Source organism: Magallana gigas, chromosome 5 (assembly GCF_963853765.1).
Source record: "Magallana gigas chromosome 5, xbMagGiga1.1, whole genome shotgun sequence".
Lineage (NCBI taxonomy): Eukaryota > Metazoa > Mollusca > Bivalvia > Ostreida > Ostreidae > Magallana > Magallana gigas.
Genome location: NC_088857.1, coordinates 51,826,962 through 51,837,312, shown reverse-complemented (window position 1 = coordinate 51,837,312; position 10,351 = coordinate 51,826,962). Strand labels below are relative to the sequence as shown.

The 10,351-nt window shown below is 36.1% G+C and overlaps 2 protein-coding genes across 2 annotated transcripts in view; one reads left to right on the top strand and one right to left on the bottom strand.

Annotated features, from left to right (window-relative positions):
- Nucleotides 1-236: 236 nt before the first annotated feature.
- LOC117681579 (liver carboxylesterase 1F) lies at nt 237-2,617 on the bottom strand. The gene is made up of 3 exons (XM_034446723.2): nt 2,459-2,617; nt 721-2,252; nt 237-599 (listed from the first exon to the last, which is right to left on the bottom strand). The coding sequence occupies exons 1-3, from the start codon at nt 2,459-2,461 to the stop codon at nt 254-256; spliced, it is 1,881 nt and encodes a 626-aa protein (XP_034302614.2). The 5' UTR covers nt 2,462-2,617; the 3' UTR covers nt 237-253.
- A 2,152-nt stretch (nt 2,618-4,769) lies between these two features.
- The window catches only part of LOC105320574 (MAM and LDL-receptor class A domain-containing protein 1), a 35,425-nt gene continuing 29,843 nt past the window's right edge, over nt 4,770-10,351 (top strand). The window contains exons 1-6 of the mRNA XM_034446675.2: nt 4,770-4,789; nt 5,772-5,998; nt 7,324-7,394; nt 9,208-9,369; nt 9,625-9,705; nt 10,004-10,105. Of these exons, the coding sequence (XP_034302566.2) occupies nt 5,908-5,998; nt 7,324-7,394; nt 9,208-9,369; nt 9,625-9,705; nt 10,004-10,105 (507 nt within the window). The 5' untranslated portion in view covers nt 4,770-4,789; nt 5,772-5,907. The remainder of the gene's footprint in view (nt 4,790-5,771; nt 5,999-7,323; nt 7,395-9,207; nt 9,370-9,624; nt 9,706-10,003; nt 10,106-10,351) is intronic.

Sequence of the window (10,351 nt, the reverse complement as noted above, 5' to 3'; positions counted from 1 at the left end):
CAAGCTAAGGTATAAAATAGAAGAGTTTGTAGATAAGCAGTCACTGGGTTTTTTTTCTCCATCAGTACTATTTGTGTATCAGATGAATTTTTGCGATTTAACCACACTACAGGTATAAAAATAAAGAGTCTATTGAATGATATCTTATCATTCCCATGGTAATTTATTTATTAACTTCCACTATTTACGTTGTGTTTGTGTTATATATTGTCCCCACAACGTTTTAATTTAATGCATAAACATACAATTTTATTCAAAGAACACAATTGATGAGTATAGAGAAAGTAAACATAAACATTTCCACCTGGGTTGTGGAACAACAAAGTCCAGCAGACGATGTTTGTTGATTGGTTTGATCACGTGTATTTGTGTGATCACGTGTACTGGTTTGATCATGTGTACTGTCACTTGTACTTGGTTTTGATGACGTCATTTCATGAACATGAGGATGTAGAATGTTAGGTATGGTGTCCAACCAAAAGTTTGATTCGTTGTTTCTGTAGGAAGCGTCTGAACTGATGTTTTGGCCGAAGAGCATGAACGTCTTGTTCTTTGTGTTGTAACTTGGCCAAAATGGCAAAGACGGATCGTTTGGGTCTCTATAAATAACAGAAGAAAATCATTAACGACTGATTTGATATTCACTTAATGTAGCAATGTGAATTTTTACTTTCAATCTGCATGTTAATTATCATATCGTAAAACAGAAAGTCTCATTACCCGTTTTTTGCAAAATTCGACCAATAGCGTCTCATCTTGGAAGCGAATTGCAGGTCTTCCTCTGACGCCGTCACCGTGGTGTTTGGGTCCAGCTCCTGTAGAGTCTCGATCAGGAACAGAAACACTACGTCATCGGAGTGGGCGGCCCCGTGGAACCATCCAGGGGGCGACGACTCGTTATACATCAGACCCGGATATACAGGGCTTTTCCTGGTCAGAACGAGTCTGAATGTAGACGAGACCCTATTATAATGGACGTCGGCGATCTCCATGGATGGGGCCATGAAAAACAGGTCAGTGTAGAACGCAGTCCATTTCTGACTTTGATCTTTGAAATCCAAGTCTCGAGTGAAACCATAAAAGTTACTGACTTCCTTAATTATCCGCTTGTTTGTTCCGTAGTATGATTCCAGCATGGACTCCGGACCGTATGCCCATACCAGTTCAGGCGGTGTTGAAGAATCAAACTTATAACTGATTTCCAGGACCTTAAGGGTTGGAAACAAGACTGATCCATCCACATCGCAGTTAGTCACTACAATATCAAGGGACATGAAAAATTCAAACGCAGACGAATTTCCGTCTTTTAGAATCTCTTCGGGTGTTTGCTCAAACAACTCATTGTCAACGACTGGAGCAAAGGATAGGTAAGCGTACGGACGCGTTAGGGTAGGGGATGATAAATACCGCAAGCAAATAACTCTCATGGCGAGATCTTGTCTGAAAAATGGACACAAATGAGTGGAGATGGTATCAGATGTAGTGTAAGTGTCGTACCCCGGACGGGTAACCTTCAAGGACGAATTTGGAACTCCGCTTTGCATAATTACCCTGTGGAAAAGTCCTTTATTCTGCGGAATCAAAGCAAGGAGGCCTACACTGAATCCACCTGCTGATTGGCCAAAAATTGTGATACTGTTCGGATCACCTCCGTAGTCATCTATGTTATCCTTAATCCACTGCAGAGCCATCATCTGGTCCCACAGGCCGTAGTTCCCTTTAGTGGTGGAATTCTTTAAAGCGAGGAAGCCTAATATCCCAAGTCGATAGTTGATGGTCACAACAACAACATGCCCAGTTTTGGCCAACATGCTCCCGTCATAAAATGACGCACTTCCTACAGTATAAGAACCCCCATGTACCCACACCATCACAGATTTTCTGGAAAACCTGCTCAAACCCGGCGGGGCGTAGATGTCCAGGTGTAGACAGTCCTCGTTCATGCCGTATTTGACGAAGTGTTGGTTGTGGACCTGCGGACACGCCGGTCCGTGGGTCGTGGCATTCAGCGTACCCTTCCAGGGGCCCCGCGGCCTCGGTTTGGTGAACCTGAGTCTCTGAAGCGGAGGCTGCGCGTAGGGAATGTTTAGGAACTTGTACAATTTAACTGTGTTTTGTTCTGAGATTTCGAGTCCCTGGATGAAGCCTAGTTTAGTCTTGTGTATAACATGCTGGCTGTTTTGAACGTATGTTGATACTTGACCAAATATCGCTAAAGTGATGATGGTTATCCTCATAGCAATGGTTGTCCTCTAAAGATTAAATAACAATTTTTATAATGAAGATTTTGTTATCGAAAGCTCGTTGTTATATGTGTACAATTTGCATAATACATGTAAATGTACCCGATGTCCATGTTTTAGTAATAAAATTATGGTTCTTCAAAACACAAAGATTTCTAATTAATTTTGTGCAGAACTTAATAATATACAGTCAGTTCTAAGACACATTGACTTACCATGTTCCCTGTAAAATGACTCCAAACAAACAAAACAACTTTTCGTAAGCATGTTATCAATTACATGTGTGAGGGTAGAGTACATCCTGCACGATAATTTGTAAACTCATTGTAAAGATAAAGATAATACTTGGTACGGCCATGTTACAACGAATACACATCTAAACGTACCCTAATGACACCAGATAGAGTTCGTGTTGTTAGGTGTATGGTTGTTTTATAACACGGAGAGAGAGAGAGAGAGAGAGAGAGAGATTACGTGGAGCAGGTTTATGAAGGAACACATGCATATGAGTGATGTTTTTAACTTTGCGGAATTTCACATATCCGTCCCAATATAGGTAAAATTCATTTTACCTGCTAAAATTATATAGCACTTTGTATGTTTTTCTACCTTTATTTTGTTGCCTTTTACAAAATAATCACGAATACGGGTTTATGGCAGTACAATACATACTAACAAATCAGATCGTGAGTATGAGATCGACCATCGTCCGGTGTCTGCACATCCCTGTTCGGGTGGGAGGGGACCGTATATATCCTGCTTATATTTTCAATGCTTATAAAAAGTCTTTGAGTAAGTGCATTATCGATATCTTCACCGGATAAACTACTTGTTTTGTTTTTTGTTTCTCTTACATTTTGGACATTTTACAGATTTTTTTTAAAAAACCCATGACAATTTAATCTGAAGGTCTTACTTATTGACATTTCCCGTTATCATTATTCCTCATCAGGGTATTGTGTGTTCCAACTCATATAATAGAGTTTTGAATAGTTATTATCGTTTTGCTAACAGCGTGCCAGTTTGCTTGTCGAGCCATGCTAAAATTTTGTTAGCCGATTATTATATTACTCACCGATTGGTTGATGTGAATGCTAATTTGCATATCAAACACAGAACCCAGAAACGCATTGACCAATGACATTACACAATGTTTTGGTAGTGAATATCAACACGTGGACAGTTCAAAGCTTGTTGTTTGTTAAATGTATTAAATATATATGCCTAGAAATAAGTGATTTATAGTTGTATGCCTACACCATTTTACTCGGGCCTCCTCGACGTGGTCCTCTGCATATGGTAGTAACAGTTACATACTGTTTCTTTCATTTTCATATCGGTAACAAAACGCTAGAAAGGGGAAGATCGATGGACAATGTATTCAAATGAAATATATTTATAAAAGTTACTGAAAACACGTGTGTTTGTTTTGAATTAAGTGGGCGTGTCGATATTACATATCGATTGGCTGTTTACGGGTGTTTACGGGTGAATAGGGTGAATTATTCCGTGCTACGCATGAATTGTACACATATAAAGTAGAATTCGGGGTTTTTTAAGTTATTCGAAGTTCGATGCCACTTTGCAACAGACTATCCCCACCCACCCCTCCCAAATGATAACATTGAATTTCTGTCAGTTTTTTGTATCTACATGATTTTTTCTTCTTTTGTAGAATGAGTATTCTTGAACTTGTTTATGAAAGTAAAGAGACTGAGAGCCGTTTACTTTGTACTATATTATACATTATACGATTATTAAAGTCTGTTGCATTCGCGCATGCGAGCTTTTCCTATAAATTATGTGTTTGTGTTTTATTTTATACATAATTTATGTTCGGTTGAACTGGTGAATAAGAACATAAATAAAAAAAACGTCCTCAATTGTTTTTACTTGTTTAACGAACGTCGCAATAATCGAATCTATTTATACTGGGAGCGGAAGCGCTCTTGCATGAAATAACCAGTATTGAAGTAAACCAAATATCATGGAAACTATCGGATATTCAGGCACGTAGCATCGTTTTTGAAAGTGGGGGGGGGGGGGGGGGGGAGACTCATCCAAAAAATCTTGACAAGCAAAAAAAAAGGGAATTTTGACTTTTCCAAAATCTTCAAAATCCTAATCCGTGGGGGAGGGGGGGGGGGGGGGGGTGCTGGCGTAGTATATCTAATATCTATTACTTCAACTTCACTCTTAACTTCCGTTTTTTCATACCAATTTTTGCATACTCCCTAAAAAGTGGGGGGGGGGGGGGCAACTCCATGATAATTCAATTTTTAATATGTAATTTTTTAAAAATTAGTTGCTGCTAGTTAATACTCATAGAAATGCATTGCTCGCACTTGTAAACAGAGTCAGAGTAAACAAACCATTGATTGAACTGTCCGAACCGCAAGCAAATTGTCACGTGACTTCTAAATATGGTAAAAACACTGACAATAGGTGGATTCGAATGAACTCTTCCTCATTGGTCAGTTCTTGGCTTGGTATATATAAGGGCTATCGACTGGTTTCTGGTTATTTTTGTTCGGGAAGGGACCGAGGTACGTAGTACAGATTATCGTACAATGTTAACGTTAGTCCGTGCAGGAATTTCCCGCGGAATTAAATTGTATGTTTTTAAAAATATTTCAAACAAAATGGAACTCAGTCTAATACTAAGTACCTGGGAAACAGTCTTTGACTATTGACTCGTTAAGGCCGGTTTTCACGACAGTACATGCTGTATACAACTTTTCATATACAGCCTTTGTAACATGTTTCTCATGTCCACACGATAAAACATATTTATGTATCCTTCTTGTGTTTTTCAAAGAAAACGAAACGCCTCTTTGAACAAATACAGTTTTTGTCGACATTGATGATGTTTATTTCAGGTACATTTTGATGACTGCATAAATTAAATACAATCATGTAAATGAACACGTCTTAAAACACACATATTCTGCATAATATTTAATGAAGCTCAACCTCCGATTGGCCGAAGCAGAAAGTCTTGTACCACCTGTGTAAAGCATACATACACTATTCGAACGCGTGAAATATGGTTCCGGAGAGATTTATAGCACAGTACACATGGTATATACACGTGTAGCTTTCTGCTGTTTCACAAGGTTTATACAGCTTACTTTACCGTAAATTGGCCTTTAACATTTAAACTGGCTTCCTGTATTTGATTGTTCTTGCACTGCAGCTAAAGGGATATGAGGTCCAGAACATTACTAGACACAGTTTTAGTGAAAAGATGGTAAAATTATATTTTCCGGGGGGGGGGGGGTAGAGAATATCTCTGTTTGTAGGGAAGGAGGGAAGGGGAATATCATACAATCGGCAATGGAACCCAAATTCCACTATTCTTATTTAACCTAATAAAGTATTTTCATTTGTTTGAAATAATTACTCATAAACGGGTAATGCCATGAACGCACTGTGCATATATAATTGGAAGACTTCTCAAGTCAGGTACGAACAACTTTTGGGTTTTCCAAGCCAATTACATGATCATATTCACTTTTTTTTTTGTAGATTCGTATTGTTCTGGTGGATTGGTGTTCATTCACGACGTAACAATCCCTAAATATCCGGATTCGTGATCTACCCAAGCCCACCAGACTGTATATAAGCAGTCCCTCTTGTTCAGGATCCATCACACCTGGGGAGAATGGGTCTCATACAGCCAGCTGTTGTGTTACTTCTGTTGTTGATTGTCTTGTGTATAGCGGGACATGCAGTGGATAAACACAATGGGAGAGGTATATTTATCTATCTTTAAGGTACACTGAACGTTTGAAACGAGAAATGACGTTAAATTCCTTTTCTCAAGTGGATTTGAAAGGTGGTTTTTGTCCAATCTTGCCCTAATATTTTGATTATTATTTTTAAATCATTGTAATGTTTCTATTTGAGCGTACATAATTGTTAACATTGATTCGCTGTAAAGATCAACATTTTACATAGGTAGATATGGTACTAATTTCCAATACGATTAGGGGACTGGATGATCGCGGCAGGTTTTAGACTACATGTATATAAATCTGCTTAAAAAAGAACTCTAAATAAAAGATAAAGGGAAACATTTAGATTTTACAGTAAAATTTTAGTTTATAGCTAAACAAATATGAGGTGGATCTGATTGTTGGTTTGTTAACCACCGAGTCTCCTTAACATATTTATACGTGCAATCCATTGGTGGCTTCAATTTCCCAATTTTCCCCAAAAAAGCTACATGCAGTTGATTTTTAGGTTATATATATGGAACACGTGGCGATATCAATGTGGATAAAAGTACGCTATAATCAAAATACTTTCAGCTGTTGATTATTTTTAAATTTTGCAATAAGTGATCAAAGGGTTTGTTTTAAAAAAATCAAAACAATAAAAGCCCCTGTGAGATTCGAACTCATGACTTACAGATTCTTAATGAATGCGCTACCCTGTAAGTAACAATATCGATAAAGAAAACCTTTATAAAATTACACTTTATTTTATTGTTTATTTCGATGGGAAGTAAGAAACAATTTAGGAGTCCCATACCACATTAATGAATTGAATACTAGTAAATACATATCGTGAACGTTCATAATAACACCCGTCAATTGATTTTTAACAGCAAACAATTTTCCTCATTATTTTTTAAGATTAGATTGCTTATTTCACGATCGGTGTAAAACTACCCGTTTTTCTCCCCTTCAATTTAGCCATTAGATGTATTTGAATATGTTTCTTTTGATTTGCAAGATACCGAAATCCAATATTTGGCTCTATTAGCTAGGGTGCATTGCAAATACCAGTTTTGCCCAAATTGCATTTGAATAGTGGAAACAAATTATAATTTGTGTATCGAAATTCGTATTTTTATTGTGGGATCATTTTGTTATTGATTGTAGAAAAAATTAAAATAATACTGTGTTCTCCTGAACTGATTGTAAATATGTTTGCATTTATGTTTATTTTTCTCCTATTGTTTTTTGTTATTTAGTTTCATGTTAAACATCATAATACTCTCCAATAATGTGGAGGAAATAAAGAATATCTTATCTTATCTTATATATATAATAATAATTATATATAATTGTAGTCATGGGGAAAAGAGAAGCCAGAATCGTCCTAAACGAACTGAGAAAGAGACACGCGTCACACGTTTTGAAGGTAAATTGTTTATATTGTCAATATCTGTATTAAGTCTATAGACATTGTTTGGATTAAATGAAAAGAACTGTAGTTAAATTGATAGAAGTTGCGCCTTTAAAGGATTTGGTATTGAATTAATTTTTTCCGAAAGAAAAAAAAAACCTAAAGCGACTTAATTACTGAAACTATAATTTTGTTGTATGTGCGTATGTCCATGCACTAATAAGTAAGTAAATATCTAGAGAAGCTCTAATTTTGTAAAAAAAAAAAAAAAAATGCCTTCATTAGGTTCAGGTTAAAAATATGAAGAATAAAAACATATGGACATGCTTCAAAATAATTTTGCAATACATACCTTTCAGCTAGCGCTAAGAGTCACTATTGCTTGGCGTTATAAATAAAAACGATTGACATATTTTATTACATCATCCAAAAAAGTTGCAAAATAGAGTCCCGTAAAAAACATAAAAGATTTCAAATCGACCAAACAAAAAACCAAAAAAACCAACTCAATCATTAGGTTAGTCATAGAATTTGTTAAACACTTCCTGTTTCTTTTTTCAAGGCAAACCAGTTTGTCGTTTATTTGAAACCAATGACGTATAGAGTTGTAGCCCAAGTATCATACATAAACATATAAATTCCAAATGTCGCACCCAAAGAGGATATTCTTTGACGTTTATTGGGTGATCATTGCAGTCCTGATTGAAATTCTATACATAAAGCCCAAAGGACATAATGACAGACGCACTAACTGTAATGATCAACCCCATAAAAGTCAAAGATGGATTCCTTGACCCTGATGTTTGCAATTAATTGTACGTACATATAAAATTATTGATATTTTTACTTTTTTTTCATACAGCCCCACTTGTGCCCCAAAAGTGTACGTGATTTTGTCAAATCGATTTTTTCAATTAATGCAAAATGTGTATTAGGAATTACGCGATACTGTTGAACTCTCTAATTTTAGGCAATATGTCAATAGTGAAATTATTGAAAATGAAAACGGACCTTGATTTTTAGGGGTTTTTTTCATACTAAGGCAATGTTTTAAATAGGTCAATTAAACCTTTTATTTCATTTACAATTCGACGTTTCCCTTTAATTATTTACAATTAACGAAATCGAAAACAAAAGAACATGGAACCTTGAAATGTTATTAAAGTAAAATAATATCCATGTACATATAGTTTGATTGTGTAATTGATACATTTTATATATTTAAAGTTAAACTTACACCTGCTTCTATATCATCCAAAAAATATCTTATATACCCCCCCCCCCCCCAATAAGAAATAATAATTATGTCAAGTGTTAGTAATAAAGTCATCATTGTACATTTAGCATTCACTGATTTACACGTTATATGCATCATATAAACATGTACCTAGTAGTGTATCAGCCCTGAAACACGCGTTTTTTACTAGATTAGACAGCAACTGAAAGCCGCGTGTAGGAATGTATTGACAGCCAGGCTGATATTTCTGTCTCAGCCTGACAGCAAGGATGTTCTCAAATTTAAAAATCGTTAATTCTCCTTTACCTGTTTTTTTAATGATGACAAGTTTGTTAAATAACGATAGAATAACTTAAAGATTCAATTGCAAGTCGGAATATTTTTCATGCTGAAAAATAAAACCTAGCGCCAACCAGTAATATGTTTCTGAGTAGGGGGAGGTAACCTATGCAACGGGTGTGTTTTTAAAGCAGTAGCATGTTTTATTTAATATCATTCAACGTTTGGGCTTAGGCTGATTAGAACTCCTCGGGCAGCTGACACAAGGACCAAGATAAAAGCAGTGTAATATTCTGTATTTCTTTTCTGCAGAGATCAGCTGATTCTGAAATCGAAGAGGAAGCAGATATTAATCTTGCTATGATAGACCGGGAGTTAGAGCGATTTGAAGACACGCTGCGCAGCAATGAAGACAAAGGAGCCAATCAACATGAAGCAGAGAGCGGGGAAAAACTCATTCAAGAAGCGCTGAAGGTGAGGGCGCGAAATTCAAAATAAAGGGTAGAGTAAAACAGCTTATATTTGGTTATTTGATCAGCTCTATTGACAGTTTATGAACGGTATTTATGGTTTCAAAATCAAACGGTAAGCTAGAAGAAATTAGCAATTTTATTCCTGTAGATAGTTTGTAAACTTCTCATTCGTCACTGAGAATGATTTTCTTTTCATGTGTCCTAAATTTTTATGAATAATTAATGAAAATATGAATTAATGCAACTTTGTTCCAAGGGCAATGTGGACCCCAACTCTGACGTAGTGAATCTGTTGGAGAGCATGTTTGTGGACGAAGGTTCCAGACACAACCAACACGTGAGTAACAATATCAGCCAAATCATTATGATGTACATGTTTTATAAACTTTTCTTAAAATTAATATTTAGCATGCCAAATATTTCGACTTTGTTGACGGTCAATTCTTCTTTAAAGTTAGAAAAATATGGTCTAGAAAATAAACCTAATTTTCTTTTTCCGCAATCTATATACATTTTATTTTTTATATTCAATCTTCGGTCAAATTTAACGGTTAGATAGCATGCTGAGGACGGATAATCTTCATCTATTTTTAACGCTGTAAATGCTCTGTGTTCAGCATTCAATTTTGTTTCAGCCGAACGGTATTGAAAATATTGCCTCAAAGAAAGGAAAAGTGTTTGGTGACAGTCACGACGGACATCGCTGGACGCGGCAGCAGATTGAGGAGCTAAATCAGGTAGGTCGATGTCCGTAAACCAACCAATTAAATGGTAATTAAGTCAATGTCCGTAAACCAACCAATCAGATGGTAGGTCAATGTCTGTAAACCAACCAATCAGATGATGTTTCGATGTCAGCAATTTTACCAATCAGATAGTAGGCAATTGATTTCTCAGGGAATCAACCAATCGAATTGTAATTTATTGTCAGTAAATAAACCAATCAGATTGGTTGTTTTTTAAGGAATAAGAAATCATTCTTT

Excerpts from the sequence above, each read along its gene's own strand:
- LOC117681579 (XM_034446723.2), bottom strand. Across the intron at positions 600-720 it reads TCGAATTTTGCAAAAAACGG|AGACCCAAACGATCCGTCTT; the intron begins GTAATGAGACTT and ends TGTTATTTATAG.